The following is a 20,093-nucleotide window of genomic DNA, read 5'->3' on the forward strand; positions in this document are numbered from 1 at the left end:
TAGGTGGTGAACAGGCTGTAGCAAGTCAAGAGATGAGTTACTTGCCTCTTTAGGGTTGTTGAAGCTGCACATATCCAGGCAAGAAAGCAGTATCCTAACCTCTGACCTGCTTTTGTAGCCATTATTTTTACACAGCTGAGTTGAGTCTAATTCAGTTTCTGGTCAATGGTAATACCCAGGATGTTGATGGTGGGATATTCAGTGATGGTAACACCATTGAACGTCAAGGGGCATTGGTTAGATGGTCTCTTATCGGAGATCGTAATTTCTTGACATTTGTGTGGTATCAATGTTACTTGCCACATGTCAGCCCAAGCCCAGATGTTGTCCAGAACTTCTTACATTTGAACATGGAGGGCTTCGGCATCTGAGCAGTTGCGAATGTTGCTGAACATTATGCAAACATTGGCGAACATCCCCACTTCTATTCTTATGATGGAAGGAAGGTCATTGATGAAGCGGTTGAATATGGTTCGACCTAGGACACTGCACTGAGGAACTCCTGCAGAGATGTTCTACAGCTGAGTATTGATGTCCAACAACTACAACCTTACATGCCAAATGTGATTCTAACAAGTGGAAAGCTTATGACAGGAGATTGAATGGAAAAAGTGACTTGAGAACAGGAAACAAGTTTGAGTAAATGGCAGCGGTCTTTTTCTTTACTGAAGAATGATTTTTCCAAAGAGTTAGTGTTGGGGTCATGGCTCCTTTCAAATGTACAGATAACTTGGATATTGGTTTCAAGAGTAAAACTTCCAAAATTTGTTGAGGATAGCAAACTTGGTATGGTAACCAGGGAAGATGACACTAATTAAATCCAACAAGACAGAGATAGGTTAGCAGAGTGAGGAGACAAGTGGCAGATGGAATTTTACACAGAGAAATGTAAAATGCATTTGGGAAGAAGAAAAAGAAGGTTTTTTTATTTATACCTGGGATTTCAATATTGCTAGCTGAGCCCGCATTTATTGTTTATCACAAGTTGCTTTTATAAAGGTGGTGGCGAAAGCAACCAGCAACAAACAATTTCCCTTCTTGAACCATTTGATATAAGGAGACCCACAATGCCATTCAGAAGAAATTCCAGGATTTTGACCCAGCAACACTGAAGGAACAATTACATATTTCCAAACCAGAATGGTGAGTGACCATAAGGGGAACTTGCAGGTAGTGGTGTTGCCATTTATCTCCTGAACTTGTCCTTCTAGATAAAAGTGGATGTGGGCTTGGACGATGCTATCTAAGAATCTTTAATGAATTTCTATTGTGCATTTTATAGATGATACATATGCTGAGGGAGAGGATGTTTATGGATGTGGTGCCAATTAAATGGGCTGCTTTCTCATGGATGGTGTCAAGCTTCTTGAGTGTTGTTGGAGCTTCACTTGTCCAGGCAAGTGGGGAACACTCCATCACACACCTGACTTGAGCTATGTAGATATGTCTGAGTTAGGAGTAACGTAACAGTTTTTTGTGAGTCAGAAGGTAAGCTACTGGCTGCAGGATTCCTAGCCTCTGGAATGCTTTTGTAGCCACTGCAAAATAAATATGGAGGGCCATGGGGATAGAATGGACATCTGGAGCTGACTGGGTTGCATGGATTCAATAGATCAAATAATGTCCTTCTGTATCACCATGATTCCACGTCTCAATAACGTATAAATACATTCATAAAACTATTAACTTTATCATGAGAAATCATCAGCTTCTCCAGTCCCATACCCGATTTTGAATATCCATTCTTTGTACTTGACTCTGAACTTCTCTGCTTCACAGTCAGTGGTATAGCCTTCAACCAGTGGGATCTTGCAAGTTGGGTTGATTTTCTCAAAACTATTCGTGTTGTTCTCTCTGCTCCCATCTGTAAAATCTTCTCAAATTCATTGTCTAACAATCTCTTTACAAAGCACTACAGGATTCTTTTGTTGCGCAAAATACTCCACCTAATCGCAGATTGTTGCTTTGGAAGGTATTTGACTATTGTCTGTCACAAAACATCAAATGGAAAATGCATCATTGTTTACTTGACCTATCCAAACTCAATAGTATGATAAGAATGTTTTGTAACAGAAGTAAATAATTAACTAGTGATCACCAGAACAACCATTAACGTTTCTAATACTGATGTCAATATTAAATGGCACAACATTTGAATCACAATGTCTTAAAAATGCAAATTGAATATAATTGCAGTTTCACAAAGAACTGATCAGACTTCAATAATGTTTCAAAAACATCCATGGAAGGTATACAGGGTACTTTGGAAAATATTATTTTTGTGAAAAATGCATTTTCTTCTTGGGGAAATCATAGCAAGAACTGTTCACCACTCCTGACACAAACAACAGGTAAATTGATGGAACAGACACTGAAAATGCTGTAGAAGTGGGTCTGGCAGCATCTGTGGAGAGAGAAACAAGAGTTTACATCTTGGGTTTAGTATGACTCTCCTTCAGAACATGAAATGTTAATGCTGTTTCTCTCCACAGATGCTGCCAAACTTGCTTCTTTTCTCAAGCATTCTTTGTGTTTATTTTAGGTTTCCAGCATCCATGCATTTTGCCTTTAGTCGAGTGGTAAATTGATGGACCTGGTTTTATTACCAAAACAACAGTCGGGTGAATACTCAATTCTATTGACACATGATTTAGATAATAATTTCAAATGGGAGATAAATGGTTAAATGTGAATTATTGTTCAAACACAATATTTCATGTCTGCTACAGCACTGAAATTGATTGGATATCGTAAAATGGTTACACTCAGACAACAGGTAGAAACACAGTAAATAGGAGCAGGTATCGGCTATTTACGGGGATGTACAAAGTTAAAAATCACGTAACACCAGGTTACAGTCCAACAGGTTTATTTGGAAGCATTAGCTTTCTGAGTGAGCCTCTTCATCAGGTGGCTGTGGAGGATAAGATTGTAAAGCACAGAATTTACAGTGTGATGTAACTGAAATTATATATTGAAAAAGATCTCGATTGTTTGTTAAGTCTCTCATCTTTTTAGAATGAACATGTTGGTTTCAGTTCTTTCATATGTAAATCGCAAACTTTTTAAAGTTACATTCTCAAGTGAACTTTAATAATTAGTGTCATGTCGGCCCAGATAATGCATTTAAGGTGTGAGGGGCCCTGTGTGAGACTGTCTGAGCCACAATGTTCAGACTGATTCTAATCTATAAATCTTATATGGATTCATGCAGTTTTTGTGCAAAATAAAATGTAATTCTGCAAGTACAATTTCACTCCACAAACTCATTTGTGTGTGTGTGTGTGTGTGTGTGTGTGTGTGTGTATTACAGTGGGGTCAACTGGGGTCATCATTACAGCCCAAGGTCCCGGTTGAGTCCATCCCCACAGGTACTTAACTTGGCTATTAGCCTCTGCTCGGCCACTTTGCATTGTTGCCTGTCCCGAAGTCCACTTTGGAGGCTGGTCACCCAAAAGTCCGAAGTCGAATGTCCTGGACCACTGAAGTGTTCTCCGACTGGGAGGGAACCCTCCTGTCTGTTGATTGTTGTGTGGTGTGCATTCATCCGTTGCCGTAGCCTCTGCTTGGTCTCACCAATGTACCATTCCTCAGGGCATCTTTGCCTGCAACGTATGAGATAGACAACATTGACGGAGTCACATAAGTACCTACCACGTGCATGGTGGGAGGTGTCCCCATGTGTAATGGTGCTATCCATGTCGACACTCTGACATGTCTTGCAGCTTCTGGATTAGTAGTGCTGGAAGAGCACAGCAGTTCAGGCAGCATCCAACGAGCAGCAAAATCGACGTTTCGAGCAAAAGCCCTTCATTAGGAATAAAGGCAGAGAGCCTGAAGCGTGGAGAGATAAGCTAGAGGAGGGTGGGGGTGGGGAGAAAGTAGCATAGAGTACAATGGGTGAGTGGGGGAGGGGATGAAGGTGATAGGTCAGGGAGGAGAGGGTGGAGTGGATAGGTGGAAAAGGAGATAGGCAGGTAGGACAAGTCCGGACAAGTCATGTGGACAGTGCTGAGCTGGAAGTTTGGAACTAGGATGAGGTGGGGGAAGGGGAAATGAGGAAACTGTTGAAGTCCACATTGATGGCATGGGGTTGAAGTGTTCCAAGGTGGAAGATGAGGCATTCTTCCTCCAGGCGTCTGGTGGTGAGAGAGCGGCGGTGAAGGAGGCCCAGGACCTCCATGTCCTCAGCAGAGTGGGAGGGGGAGTTGAAATGTTGGGCCACGGGGCGGTGTGGTTGATTGGTGCGGGTGTCCCAGAGATGTTCCCTAAAGCGCTCTGCTAGGAGGCGCCTAGTCTCCCCAATGTAGAGGAGACCGCATCGGGAACAACGGACACAATAAATGATATTAGTGGATGTTCAGGTACAACTTTGATGGATGTGGAAGACTCCTTTAGGGCCTTGGATAGAGGTGAGGGAGGAGGTATGGGCGCAGGTTTTACAGTTCCTGCGGTGGAAGGGGAAGGTGCCAGGATGGGAGGGTGGGTTGTAGGGGGGCGTGGACCTGACCAGGTAGTCTCGGAGGGAACGGTCTTTGCGGAAGGCGGAAAGGGGTGGGGAGGGAAATATATCCCTGGTGGTGGGGTCTTTTTGGAGGTGGCAGAAATGTCGGCGGATGATTTGGTTTATGCGAAGGTTTGTAGGGTGGAAAGTGAGCACCAGGGGCGTTCTGTCCTTGTTACGCTTGGAGGGCTGGGGACTGAGGGCAGAGGTGCGGGATGTGGACGAGATGCGTTGGAGGGCATCTTTAACCACGTGGGAAGGGAAATTGCGGTCTCTAAAAAAGGAGGCCATCTGGTGTGTTCTGTGGTAGAACTGGTCCTCCTGGGAGGAGATACGGCATAGGCGGAGGAATTGGGAATACGGGATGGCATTTTTGCAAGAGGTAGGGTGGGAAGAGGTGTAATCCAGGTAGCTGTGGGTGTCGGTGGGTTTGTAAAAAATGTCAGTGTCAAGTCGGTCGTCATTAATGGAGATGGAGAGGTCCAGGAAGGGGAGGGAGGCGTCAGAGATGGTCCAGGTAAATTTAAGGTCAGGGTGGAATGTGTTGGTGAAATTGATGAATTGCTCAACATCCTCGCGGGAGCATGAGGTGGCGCCAATGCAGTCATCAATGTAGTGGAGGAACAGGTAGAGAGTGGTGCCGGTGTGATTACGGAAGATCAACTGTTCTACGTAACCAACAAAGAGACAGGCATAGCTGGGGCCCATACATGTGCCCATGGCTACCCCTTTGGTCTGGAGGAAGTGGAAGGATTCAAAGGAGAAATTGTTAAGGGTGAGGTCCAGTTCGGCCAAACAAATGAGAGTGTTGGTGGAAGGGTATTGTTGGGGGCGTCTGGAGAGGATAAAATGGAGGGCTTGGAGGCCCTGGTCATGGCGGATGGAGGTGTAGAGGGATTAGATATCCATGATTAAGATAAGGCGTTGGGGGCTGGGGAAGAGGTGGAGGGCATGGGTGGTATCTCGAATGTATGTGGGGAGTTCCTGGACTAGGGGTGATAGGACAGTGTCGAGGTAGGTAGAGATGAGTTCTGTGGGGCAGGAGCATGCTGAGACAATGGGTCGGCCAGGGTGGTCAGGCTTGTGGATCTTGGGAAGGAGGTAGAACCGGGCAATGCGGGGTTCCCGGACTATGAGGTTGGAAGCTGTGGGTGGGAGATCTCCTGAGGTGGTGAGGTTCTGTATGATCTGGGAGATGATGGCTTGGTGATGGGGGTTGGGGTCATGGTTGAGGGGGCAGTAGGAAGAGGTGTCCTTGAGTTGGTGTTTGGCTTCAGCGGTGTAGAGGTCAATGCGCCAGACTACCACTGCGCCCCCTTTATCTGCTGGCTTGATGGTGAGGTCGGGATTGGAGCAGAGGGATTGGAGGGCTGCGCGTTGTGAGGGTGAGAGGTTGGAGTGGGGGAGGGGGGTAGACAGGTTGAGGCGGTTAATGTCCCGGCGGCAGTTGGAAATGAAGAAGTCGAGGGCAGGTAATAGGCCAGCGCGGGGTGTCCGGGTGGATGCAGTGTGTTGGAGGTGGGCGAAGGGGTGCTTGGAAGGTGGACGGGAATCCTGATTGTGAAAGTAAGCTCGGAGGCGGCGGCGAGGGAAGAATTGTTCGATGTCACGCGTGTATTAAATTCATTGTTGCGTGGATGGAGGGGGATGAAGGTGTGTCCTTTGCTGAGGACTGATCGTTCTTCCTCAGTGAGGGGGAGGTCTGAAGGGATGGTGAAAACTCGGCAGGGCTGGGATCTGGTGTGGGTGTGGAGCTGGGAGTGGGGGTGGAACTTGTAACTGGAGTAGGTGTGGTGGTGGGGGGAATGGGGGTGGAGTCATGAGCGGGGTAGTGTTCCCCTCGGGGTTCTGGGGGATGGGGATAGTGACAGTGGGGTCTGTGGGGGTGGGGGCATATCAGCAGAATGCAGGTGAGTGGCGCTGGTGGGGGCGGAAGTAGTGGTGACCACGGTAGTAGGGGTGGTGGAAGTCACTGAATGTGTGGCATCAGCGATGATGCGAGGAGCGGAATTGATGTCACGTGTGGTGCATGAGGAATTGTGAGGGGTGGAAGTGGTTGTGGAAGTGGCCATGATGGGGGCAGAAGTGACATCATCAATCAGCATGGGGGTGGCAGCTGCATCAGCCGCATGGCTAATGGTGTCTGGATAGTTTCCGAGGCTAGGGGAGCCTTATGGAATGTTTGAAGAGCGCTGGTTATCGAGGTGGGTAGCTAAAAGTTTGTTGTACTTACAGTTTTTGATGTTTGAGATGGAATTGAAATATTGTTTATTGAGAGTATGAATTCTCCTGTAGTACAGAGTGGATCCTTTGGAATTCTGAGAGAGTGTGGCCCTCAGCTGAGGCAGAGGTGACTGTAGAGAGGTTAGGTGCTGGCGCATTGCTGCGAGCGTGGAGCGGAGGATCGCGAAGGAGAACTGTTGCTGGTGTTTTTGAATCTGTAGTCTGTACTGTTTGTCCTGTTTGGGTCTGAACTCTGCTGGTTTAAAGGTGGTCCGGAATCTGTGTGGGATGAGTTGGTTACGGAGGCAGGCACTGAGGAAGCAAATGTGGCTGTGGTAGCGAGTTTGTTTCACGACATGGTTGAAGAGCTTCAGGGCAGAGGAAATAACCTGGGAGTTGCAGTGGGAGAGGGACTCCCTGAGATTCTTGTAGAGAGAGGAGGAAAACTTCTTCAAGGCAGGCATCCTTGCAAGAGGATTCACAGTAGGGTTAAAATCAACGAGGTAAAAACAATGACTGCAGATGCTGGAAACCAGATTCTAGATTAGTGGCGCTGGAAGAGCACAGCAATTCAGGTTTTGCAGCGCCTACCATAACAGGATTGTATGGAGTTGTCATGAAATCTGGGCAGTTTGCTACGAACAATGATCTGTTTGGGGTTTAGTTGTTGTTTAAAGGCGAGAAGTGGAAGTGTGGGGAAAGTCTTGGCGAGGTGGTGGAGCAGAGGCTGATAGCCAAGTTCAGAATCCATGGGGATGGCCTCAAGCGGGACCTTGGGTTCATGTCACACGACAGGTGACCCCCCCCCCACACACACACATACACACGCTCTCTCTCATATGCTCACATATGCACTCCCACACTCACATGCACACATGCACCCTCTCACAGATTTACACCCATTTACATGCACACTCACACATACAGACACACTCTCTCACAGAAACTCATACCACCCCCCCAACAAACACACACCCACATGCACACACACATACATATAAGTTTGTGGGGCGAACTTGTACTTGCAGAATTACCTTTTATTTTGCTCAAAAACTGCATGAATCCATATAAGATTTTTAGATTAGAATCAGTCTGACCATTGTAGCACAGACAGTCTCACACAGGGCACCTCACACCTTCAATGCATTATCTGGGCCGACATGACACCAATTGTTAAGGTTCATTACAGAATGTAACTTTAAAAAAGTTCTGCGATTTACGTATGAAAGAATTGGAAACTAACATGTTGATTCTAAAAGGTTTTGCAGCGCCTACCATGACAGGATTGTATGGAGTTGTCCTGAAAGCCGGGCAGTTTGCTATGAACAATGATCTGTTTGAGGTTTAGTTGTTTAAAGGGGAGAAGTGGAAGTGTGGGGAAAGTCCTATTACAGATTGAGATCTTTCGAGCATTCTCCTATATGTTCTCCCATGTTTTAAAACACATCTCCACTCCTAACTCTTGCTCCCAGACCTCACATAATTGGTTAATATCCTGCCAGGCCCTGCCACCCAACAGGCGATAGAGGGCACTAACCAAAAGGGTGCTTGTGGAACGTAGCAACAACCTCTCTGTATCGGGTTTATAGGGCTTAGTGAGAAGCGTAGTCTTCTGGATGAAATCCCTAACCTGAAACAAATGGAAAAGATCTCTGCTGAGCAACCCATATTTGCTGCTCAGTTGCTCAAAAGATGACATAACTTCCCCCTCAAACAAGTCTACCAAACTAGAAAGTCCTCTCGCTGCCCATAGTTTGAACCCTGAGTCCATCATCCCTGGTCAGAACCCAGGCATGTCAACTATAGGCATTACTGTACTAATGACAATGGGGTTCTGGCAGTGGTCCATAACTGTTCTCATCTTATCCATGAACAACAGGTTAATAAGAGGGCACTTTGCCTGGGAGGGTTCAATATCCAGTCATATTGAGTTTGGATTGTTACCTACCCAATCGCAGACACAGGACAGCAAGGCACTCAATTGATACCTCCTGATGTCTGGGAAATCAACTCCTCCCCCTCCTTGAGGCAACTGCAATTTAGTAAGTTTGATGAGGGGCCGCCCATGATGCCAGACAAAGGAACCAAACCACCCCATAGGCTTCCACAGCATTGACCTGGGAAACAATATTGGAGCAAATGCATGGGATAAAGCAAATGAGGAAGAACATTCTTAATGAGAGATATTTGGCCCAACCATAAAATCTGAAGAGCCTTCAATCTCTGGAGATCTCGCCGAATATTGTTGAACAAGTCAGCAAAGTTAGTCCGAAATAACAGATCAAATTTGGGGGTAATAAAAATGCCGAGGTATCAGAACCTTGCCCATGACCACTTAAAAGGGAACCTAGGGTCACCTTCAACTTCTGGCACATCCTTAAGGTTCCCCAAAGGCAAAGCCTCCAATTTTGCAAAGTTAATCGTATATCCTGAAACAGCCCCAAATGAATTGATACATTCAATTCAGAGGTCATCGGGTTCGATAAAAACAGAAGGACATCATCCGCATACAGTGTAATCTTGTGTGTCCTCAATCCCACTTCCGGAGCGGTTATGTGGATGTTCTGACGAATGGCCTCTGCCAGTGGCTCTAACAACAAAGTAATCAAAAATGGTGAGGGCGGCAGCCTTGCCGACTACCCCGACCAATCCTATAAATCCCAGACTTCACCCCGTTGGCGATGACCACGTCAGAGGGTAGTGATATAAAACCTCCACCCACCTAACCAAGACTCAACCCAATCCAAACTGTTCTAAAAAAGATACAGCCATTCCACCTGGTCAAATGCTTTCCCTGAATCTACGGAAATCACCAACCACTGAATCGATCGATGCTAACAAACTTGGACCATATTCAGCAACTTTATAATATTATTAGAGGACCTACAGCCCCTTAGGAAGCCTGTCTGGTCCTTTTTAACAATATGGGGCAACATCTTATCCAATCTCAGCCCAGGATCTTAGACAGAATCTTGAAATCTGAATTTAATAGAGAGATGGGCCTGTATGAGGCACAATCCTCAGGAACCTTCCCCTTCTTAAGAATTAAGGAAATATTAGCTTCTCTCAAAGATAGTGGTAGGTATTCATGAATATAGGAGTGATTGTCCATCTCCAGCATCGGCCCTGACAGAATCCCTATAAACTCCTTATAAAACTCACCTGGGAGACCATCAGGACCAGGCGCTTTCCCACTCTGAAGTTAATTAGCTGCCTCCTGTATTTCTTGAACTGTCAAGGGGGCATTAAGGAGAGTGGCCTGTTCCAAGGTTACCTCTGGGAGGTCCAGGCTCTTAAAAGTGGCCTCCATTTTAGCCCTCCTGTCCTCGCAACCTTCAGACCAATACAATTTGGAGTAAAAGCTCCGAAAAGCCTCATTAATCTTTTTAGCATCATATGTAAGGACCCCGGCGCTGTCTCTGATTGTAGTAATGGTTTGGGGAGCATGCTTTTTCCTGGTTAGGTACGCTAAGTACTTCCCTGGCCTATCCCTATACCCAAACACCTTTGTTTAGCAAAAGCAAGTTCTTTCTTTGTGTTTTGTGTCAGTATTGAATTCAAGGCAGCCCGGAGGGCCATGATCTGCTGTAGCTTAGTCACCGAAAGCCGCACAAAATGTGCCACCTCAGGGGCTTTCAACCGCATCTCAAGTAGGCACTGCTGTTCCTCCTTCTGCTGTTTCTAGCTAGCCAAATAGGAAATAGCTAATCCCCTAGCAAAGGCCTTAGCAGTCTCCCATAGAATAGACAGACTACTAGCCGTGCCTGAGTTGATAGTCAAAAATTCCTGAAACTCCTTCAAAAAGTATTCCACAAATTTGGAATCGTTAAGGAGAAAAGGGTCCAAATGCCAGTGCCACAAACCTAGCCCTTCACTCTTGGCCTTAACCTCCAAATATACTGCTGCATGATCAGAGATAGCTATATTCCCAATTTTGCAACCCATAATCGAATCCAAAAGGGCCAAAGGAGCCAGAAAGAGATCAATCCTCTTGTGAAATTTATGTGGGTTTGAGAAAAAGGTGAAGTCCCTGCCGGTAGGGTGAAGGCAACTCCAAATATCCTCCAGTCCCAATTCCTCGCATAAGTCAACCACCTGCTTGGCCTACGAAGAAATAATTGGGGGCCCACCAGGCATCCACAGGACAATTAAAATCCCCCATATAATAATGTGCCATGTTCCAAAGACATTCAGCTTAGAGAAAGCAGTAATCAAATATTTGAGGGTATGTGCCAGAGAACAGTAGATACTTAAAATGCTCCATTTGTCCACATGTATCAGTGTTTTAAGTATCACAAATCGTCCCTGCTCATCTTTCACTTACTCTAATGATGTGAACGGAAGATTTTTCTGGGTAAGTACTGCCACTTTTAGTGGTAAAGGATGAAAAGAATACTTAGTCATAACCCTTCTGCTGTAACTTCAGGTGTTCCCCATCATCAAGATGGGTTTCCTGCAACAAAGCGATATCAACCCTTTCCCTCTTAAGAAAAACACTTTTTCCTTTTAACAGGTGAATGACATCCCTTGATGTTCCAAGTGCACCATTTAATACGTCACTTAGCCATATCCCCTTTCACCCCTGGGAGGCGGGGCTCCTGTTTACAAATCACCGAGCACAAGTAAATAAAGACTCATAGCATTGAAGGATTATGTATAAAAACACTACTTTATCATAACTACAAACAACTATTACTACCAAAAAACTAAAGGAAAACTGACTACAAAACCTTGAATGGAAGACTCTTCCCCCTGCCTATAGGGGGCACTCATCTTAACCACCTGCTTCTTCACAGATCCTTCAAACCCAGACCGAGTCCGAGCCTTAGGCCAGAAAAAAAATCAAGGAGATGATCCTTAAATCTACAGAAAAGAGACAAAGTCAGGATAAGCATCTCCACCCCCCCCCCCACCCCCCCCCATCCTTGGCTTCATGTCACCCACCTCCACTTGTTACTAAAACAGAAACAGAACAAACAAAAAAAGGGGATACAACAAAGAACATCCACAAAATTTCCCATCAGGAAATCCAGTTATATAATACAAAACAGGAACAACTTCTCCCCCATTTCCAAAAAAGAAATTATTAGGGAGAAAGAAAGGAATAAAAATAAGGAAGGGAAAACTTAGAGTCATAGAGATGCACACATAGAAACAGACCCTTCGGTCCAACCCGTCCATGCTGACCAGATATCCCAACCCAATCTGGTCCCACCTGCCAGCAGCTGGCTTATATCCATCCAAACTCTTCCTATTCATATACCCATCCAAATGCCTCTCAAATGTTGCAATTGTACCAGCCTGCACCATATCCTCTGGCAGCTCATTCCATACACGAACCACCCACTGCATGAAAATGTTGCCCCTTAGGTCTCTTTTATATCTTTCCCCTCTCACCCTAAATCTATGCCCTCTAGTTCTGGACTCCCCGACCCCAGGGAAAAGACTTTGTCTATTTATCCTATCCATGTCCCTCATAATTTTGTAAGCCTCTATAAGGTCACCCCACAGCATCCGATGCTCCAGGGAAAACAAACCCAGCTTGTTCAGCCTCTCCCTATAGCTCAAATCCTCCAACCCTGGCAACATGCTTGTAAATCTTTTCTGAACCCTTTCAAGTTTCACAACATTTTTCTGATAGGAAGGAGACCAGAATTGCATGCAATATTCCAACAGTGGCCTAACCAATGTCCTGTACAGCCACAACATGACCTCCCAACTCCTGTACTCAATACTCTGACCAATAAAGGAAAGGATACCAAACGCCTTCTTCACGATCCTATCTACAAGCGACTCCACTTTCAAGGAGCTACGAACCTGCACTCCAAGGTCTCTTTGTTCAGCAACACTCCCCAGGACCTTACCGTTAAGTGTATAAGTCCTGCTAAGATTTGCTTTCCCAAAATGCAGCACCTCACATTTATCTGAATTAAACTCCATCTGCCACTTCTCAGCCCATTGGCCCATCTGGTCAAAATCATGTCATAATCTGAGGTAACCCTCTTCACTGTCCACTACACCTCCAATTTTGGTGTCATCTGCAAACTGACTAACTGTAGCTCCTATGCTCGCATCCAAATAATTTATGTAATGACAAAAAGTAGAGGGCCCAGCATCGATCCTTGTGGCACTCCACTGGTCACAGGCCTCCAGTCTGAAAAACAACCTTCCACCATCACCTGCCACTTCTACCTTTGAGCCAGTTCTGTATCCAACTAGCTAGTTCTCCCTGTATTCTATGAGATCTAACCTTGCTAATCAGTCTCCCATGGGGAACCTTGTTGAACATCTTACTGAAGTCCATATAGATCACATCTACTGCTCTGCCCTCAGCAATCATCTTTGTCACTTCTTCAAAAAACTCAATCAAGTTTGTGAGACATGATTTCCCATGCAGAAAGCATGTTGACTATCCCGAACCAGTCCTTTCCTTTCCAAATATATGTACACCTGTCCCTCAGGAGTCCCTCCAACAACTTGCTCACCACCGAGGTCAGGCTCATCGGTCTATAGTTCCCTGGCTTGTCTTTACTGCCCTTCTTAAACAGTGGCACCAAGTTTGCCAACCTCCAGTCTTCCGGCACCTCACCTGTGACTCTCGATGATACAAATAAGAGAACAAACATTAACCATATTCTTCAGCCCAGTCCATCTACATTCAAGTTTTAGCTTTGTCCACTTAGTCAAATGTATAAACTGACTCCTTGTGGCTGAAACAGAGTACTGCTGGGTACCTCATGGAGTACTGGATACCCAGGTTCCTCAGCCTCTTTTTAACCTTATCGAAGGACTTCTTCTTTCGAATTAAAGCTGCCAAGTAATCCAGGAAAAACATGATTTTGACCCCTTGCACAGCAGTACCTGTGGATCATTTTTTGATTGTCCTTATATGAGTGGAGGTGCACTTGGACTGGGCGGGGGCGCTGCTGCTGTAACTCGATAATCCCTTTCAATCTGCAGCCTGCTGGACTCCGAACTTCGGCAGCCAGCTTTCAAAAAAGCTGACTGGCTGGATTACTCTTCAGAGGATCACCTTCAGGGAGCCCGACAATTCAGAGATTTATCCTCCGATCTCGATTTTCGAGGACATCGATATGGTCTTGCAAGGCCCGCACATCTCGCTCTAGCACCTGGATGAGGACTCCATTGCAGCTTCCGAGGCCTTAGTTCGACCCTCCACCTCCTCCAGCCTCTCCCTGAGGCCCTGGATCTCCTGCTCATGCTTCTGCAGCATGGATGGGATAGGTTGGACCTGGGCATGAATCTACCTACGGATCTCCTCATTCACAGCCCCAACTTTCAAAGTAAGTCTCTCCATAACCGCAGCCAATTCCCGTGAGTCTGTCAGGTCCCCGGGGGTTCAGGAGAGGCTGCTGTTGCTGCAGTCTCTGGTGTGGTAGGTCCTGCAGGGGAGTATCCTCCCTGCTGCTGTTTGCTCGCTCCTTTTCCCTTTGGCATCCTTCCCATTCCCAAATATAAACAAATATGTGTTCTGTAAGGTTTTAAACTAATAACTCCACCACATAAGTTGGCCAGGGATGGCAAAAAACACCAGTGTGCCTTTGCTGTTAGGCAGAGCTGTCCACAGCAGTTCTACAGAATTGCCGCCATCTTGTTGAGTCCCTGGTCACATGTTTTGCCCTACCTTGCAGCTATGTCGCTGCAAATGAATCATAAATATTGATTCCTCTTTCAGCTGTCAATCTATTCATTTTATCAATGCTAATTACATTCAGATATCAATCTATTTTCTTAGTATTTTTGTAAACTCAAACATAAAGGCAGCATGGTGGCTCAGTGTCTTGCACTGCTGCCTCACAGCACTAGGGACCCAGTTTTGATTTCAGCCTTGGGGACTGTGTGGAGTTTGCACATTCTTCCCGTATCTACATGAGTTTCCTCTGGGTGCTCTGGTTTTCTCGCACAATCCAAAAATGTGAATTGACCAAGTTAAATTGCCCATAGTGTTCAGGGATGTGTCAGTTAGGTGCATTACTGAAGGGAAATGTAGAGTCGTTGGGGAATGAGTCTGAGTGGATAACTCTTCGGAGGGTCAGTGTGGACTTGTTGGGCTGAAGGGCCTGTTTCCATGCTGTAGGATTCTATGATTACTTCTATGATTAATTGCCCATTGTGTGCAGAGATATGCAGAGTTACAGGGATAGGGTAGTAGGATGGCTCTGCTGTTCAGAGGTTTGGTGTGAACCTGATGGGCTGGATGACTTTGTAAGGATTCTGTGAATGTTGATGCACTCTCAAATGTGTACTCAAATGTCTATCCCAATCATGTGCTGATTATAATTTACCCTTTTTGTTTCTTTGTCTTTTCACTTTATTAGATCTTGCTTTACTTGATCCCTCATCCCCACGATTTAAAGCATTTTCCACCACCCCAGTTATGTGACTTGCCCTGAATCCGGTTCCAGCAACAATCACGTGAGGGCCATTGCAGAGTTCCCAAACTTGGATAAGATTGTCATCAGAAGATGAATGTTTGGATAACGTGAACATCAACAGTAGCACATCATTCGACGTTTATCTCCAAATATTTCACCTCCAGCAAATTAAAAATGTTACATCAATGTAAGGCGTATTTGCATGTGAACTCAAACTGTGCCTTTTAAAACAAGTTGTAAGGCACATTTGTGATGACCTAATGTGGAAAAAGACAGGGAAATGCATTCCACTGCAGAACCTTGACAGATGCCAGGGCGTACTCAGGGCTCATGCCCGAAACATTGACTCTCTTGCTCCTTGGATGCTGCCTGACCTGCTGCGCTTTTCCACCAACACATTTTTCAGCTCTGATCTCCAGCATCGCAGTCCTTACTTTCTCCTAGGGCATACTAATTGTAATGCGACATCTCACTCCTGCTTTTTGATGATTTTGGTTTGGGTGGTTCGCCTTCATGTGTGTGCAGCCTTTGACGCACTTGATTCACCAACTTCTTCACTTGGCTAGACTGTACACATCTGCTGCCTATCTCATTGTGATGAGGAGGTGCCGCTGTTAGACTGACAAGGGATAAAGCTAAAAATCACGCAACACCAGGTTATAGTCCAACAGGTTTATTTGGAAGTATGAGCTTTCGGAGCGCTGCTCCAACCGCCTGATGAAAGAGCAACGTTCCGAAAACTACTATCTGCAAATAAACCTGGTGTTGCGTGATTTTTGTAAATTTGTCGATCCAATCATAAGTGAAAATGACCTATAATGACTTATTTTCTCATTCATAATACCTGTATTCCTGATGAAGGGCCTTTGCCAGAAACGTCGATTTTCCTGCTCCTCGGATGCTGCCTGACCTGCTGTGCTTTTCCAGCACCACTCTAATCTAGACTCTGGTTTCCAGCATCTGCAGTCATTGTTTTTGCCTTTTTAATTAGCTACGAATGCCACCCCCCGGTCACTCTTGCTCCTAAAGCTCTTCCCTTTCCTTATGTCAGGAGCCACTTAAAATTTCGTAGTTGGTCAAACATTGGGTGGCTCCTAATTTATTTTCTGGTACAGCAAGTCTTTAATCGGTTCTGATGAAGCACCGTTGGATCTTTCATTACTCAAGAACTCGACATAAATATGTAACAAAGGCTAGAGTCGAAATAAAATAATCCTGATTAATTATCTTCCCATCTTGAAAGACTCTCTTTGAAGTTCGGTTTTTTTTAAAAAAAGCTTTCAAATGGAAAATCACAAATTTTAGTATATGAGTTACGTTTTTTTTAAGCATAACATCTCGGATTTCGTCAGTTGCGTTTTATTCTTATTGTATAAGACTGAATGATTGAAGTAAATGGATGTATTTAAAACGTCACTATTTATATAAAAAAATCGTCTAGCAAATCTTTTCCCTGTATTTGCAAACAAACCACATGATGGCATAATTTGCATCTCAATTATAGCCTTCTCATCACTAAAGTGTTCCCAGGCGCTGCTGCTCAGCGCAATTACGCAAATAATTTCGGGTTGTTTGCCAACATCAAAAAGTTTTGCAAGAAAAATGCACACTTCTTTCGAACAAAGCTCCTTTTACCAAAAAAAACCCATAAAGCACAGAAAGCAGTATATCTGATTACTACCAACAACTGCTATGCCATCGTTGCGGGTCAATAGTTCGGTTGAAATGCCATTTCCCGAATTGTCTCGGAATTGATCCTTCGGTTTCACCGCCTTGCTGCCAGAAATATATTTTTTAAAAAATCAACGCAGAAGTGGATCCAAAGGCGGGCCCCAAGGCAGCAGAACCCGAGACACTCCACAGTCTTTTCCTCAGAGCAGCCCCTGGCAATGCTCAAGGGGAGCGGCAGCAGGGACTGTAAGGGCCGGACAAGGGCGGGATCTGGAGAACCCCACCCCCTGCCCCCCACAGGCTCCGCCCTGGCCTGCCTCCCCCCTCACCACCTCCCCCTCCGCCCGGTGTGCAGTGAAGTGAAGCTGGTGCGGACGGGCTGTTTCCCAGTGATCACTGCCCCGTAGCCGAGCAGCAGCAACAACAGGTTTGTGGCGAGGATCGCCACCACTTCCCCTCATGGAAGGCGCCGCCTGTAGATAAGGAGTCAAGAGGACGGCAGATCCGAGAGAAGAAGAGCCCGCAGCCATGGGTAAGGTCTCCGGCTGTGGAGAAAGGGAAGCGGGAGGCGAGGTGCCGGGAGTTTCCAGCCGCAATAACAGCCGGCGCTTCCAGTCCAGTCCCTTCTCGGGGGACGGGCTGGCGGTGTATCTGTCTGTCTGTCTGTATCTGTGTCTATCTGTCTGTATCTGTGTGTGTGTGTGTGTGTGTGTAATGTCGTATCGTGAAGTGCGGTGGGGTTCGGGGCACGGTCATCTCTGAGCTTGCTCCTTCCCCAGGTATTTCAGCAATAGCTCCTCCCCGCAGCTTTAGTTTCTGAATTATTCACACCCTGAGTCTCCAGTCGCCGGTTTCCTGAGTAATTAATCCAACTCCATTGACTTTGTCCAACTCTCCTGTCTCTTTCCCCCCCCCCCCAGAAATGAACCCTGGGAGTTCTTTCCTGTCTCTCGTATTAACTTTCTGCGGTGCTGAGAAATGGAGCTTAACTCCAGGAAGAGGCTACAAAAATACTTGGGAAAATCGTTTTAAAGTTTCGAGGGGGTGGGGAAAGAGGATTGCACTGTTCCGGGGGGAGGTGAGGGCAAAACTGCTTTGACTAAACAGGGAATGAAATGGACGGATTTCCGGTGAAATTAACTTGTTTTGCTCTTTAACAATTCTGAATCCAAGTTTTACTTGACCTTCATGTTATGCTGCAGCAATAATGGAGTTTCCCTGTTAATGATCTACTTAAATAACAAGTGGTTATAGACTACACCTAGAGTTGAGTCATGATAGGAGCGAATGACCATATCTCTCTGTGGCCTGTTTGAAGTACTTAACTCTAATGATAACTGTATTAATGGAAATAAAATCGAGAGCTATAGAAGAATAAAGTAAAGGATGCGTTTATTTTTAAACTGTTGTAGAAGAAAAGTGGTTGTAGAAATTGTATCCTTAACTAAAAGTTGTGTAATTGTTGCTATCTTGTTTTTAAAAAAAGTAATGATTGCCTCGACTATCAATGATGATTTTCTAACATCTGCTTGGTCACTGCATTTCTTGTGATGTAGAAAGCTGCCGGTCAGCCCAAACAGGAGCAGAATAGGAGACAGGTGAGGTTAGATGTTTCAAAGCATTCTTTGGTATAAAGAGTCTTGATGTTCAAGAATAAGGGGGGAAAATAGAGGTGCTCGAATTTGGGGTGCATGACTTGATGGACAAAAAAGAGTGGGGGATAAGAAACAGTGAAACAGAGCAGCAATCAAGTTGTTGTGTAAGCAGTAAAGTGAGTTAGGATGTTACAAAGTCATGGAAGAGTTTGTAGATCAGAAAATAATTAATTTTCTGAGACAAGGATTCATGCAGGAAAATTTAAGCCTGATGTGTTTTATTTTGTTGACTTTGGGTGTACAAAAAAAATGATCACCCAGTGCATAACTAGCCTTGCAGGAACTTTGAATAAAAGGACAACACTCTGTCCAGGCCCCTTTTTATCACTTGTAATTTCTTGCCAACTCAGTAATATGGTAACTATTCTAAATTGATTCTTTTGGTGAATAATATTTGTTATTTATCTTTGCTACATTGTACTCCTGCAGTTATTTTGCCAGTACTTTGAGACTCCATATTACAAGATATAGTCACTGTATGATTCGGGAGAAAGCCAACTTTGAAAACACTGAAATTAGCATCCTTGTCAATCAGTTTATTTTGATTTTCTTGATTAACTTTGTAGTGGAAGAGTTAATTGTCTTTCCTGGAAACTCATACAAATTGTTGAATTGTGTGTGGAGATAAGTTAGTGCAAAATTTTTTTTGTTCAAGTTTCTTTTCCCATACCATTTTATTGGAAGCTTGCATTTCTTGACCATTTAGACAAATTAATTTAAAAATGAGCCCTTGTTGTAGTCCCATGAGTAAACAGACATTGTCATGCAGTGCATACCATGAATACAAACTTTCATTGCCTTTACTGTGATGTGATGTGATGATACTAATATCTTGAAGTCTTTAATTGAAAAAAAATTTAACTTTGTTCTTGCCCATCCCTCCCCTTGCCTTAAAATAGTTTGCTTTTATTGTGCAATCAACTGATTGTTCTTCTCTCTGCTATCAAGTCACATTTTGTGGTCAGGAGTGGTCCAAACTTGCCTTTTTATCTCTGTCTGCATTTCCTGCTAACCTGGTGCAGACTGATGGTTTGTTGTGATTATTCTGGCTTATGAATTTTTGGTGACTTGCAATGCCAGGTGGTAGTATTTATATGTTGTGCAATGTAAAGCTGCTTTTTACCACACTTGTCTCCATATACATATTATAAAGTCATAGTCATAGAGCATGGAAACGGACCCTTTGGTCCAACTATCCAGGTTGACCAAGTTTCCCGGATTGAGGTAGTACCATTTGTCTACATTTAGTCCATATCCCCATACACCATTCCTATTCATGGACCTGACCAACTGTCTTTTTTAAATATTATAACTGTATCTGCATCTGGCAGTTCATTCCATGCATTAATAACCCTCTGTGGAAAAATTGCCCTTCAGGTCCCTTCTAAATCTTCCCCCCCCCCCCCCCCCCCCCCTCACCTTTAAACCTATGTCCTCTGGTTTTGAACTCCCCACACCTTCAACAAAAGACCTTTGCTATTTACGTTATCTGAGTGCCCCTCATGATTTTATAAACCTCGAAGATCATTGTTCAACCTCCTATGCTCCAGGGAAAAAATTCCTAGCCTATCCAGCCTGTCCTTTATAACTTAAATCCTTGAGTCCTGGTAACATCCTTGTAAATCTTTTCTGTTCATTTGCAAT

General features: G+C 44.8%; 1 protein-coding gene across 1 annotated transcript in view; it reads left to right on the forward strand.

Moving 5' to 3' along the window:
* Positions 1 to 17,119: 17,119 nt before the first annotated feature.
* Positions 17,120 to 20,093, forward strand: part of cd2ap (CD2-associated protein) — a 243,817-nt gene continuing 240,843 nt past the window's right edge. The window contains exon 1 of the mRNA XM_060851280.1: positions 17,120 to 17,326. Within this exon, the coding sequence (XP_060707263.1) occupies positions 17,323 to 17,326 (4 nt within the window). The 5' untranslated portion in view covers positions 17,120 to 17,322. The remainder of the gene's footprint in view (positions 17,327 to 20,093) is intronic.

This window comes from Hemiscyllium ocellatum, chromosome 3 (assembly GCF_020745735.1).
Source record: "Hemiscyllium ocellatum isolate sHemOce1 chromosome 3, sHemOce1.pat.X.cur, whole genome shotgun sequence".
NCBI lineage: Eukaryota > Metazoa > Chordata > Chondrichthyes > Orectolobiformes > Hemiscylliidae > Hemiscyllium > Hemiscyllium ocellatum.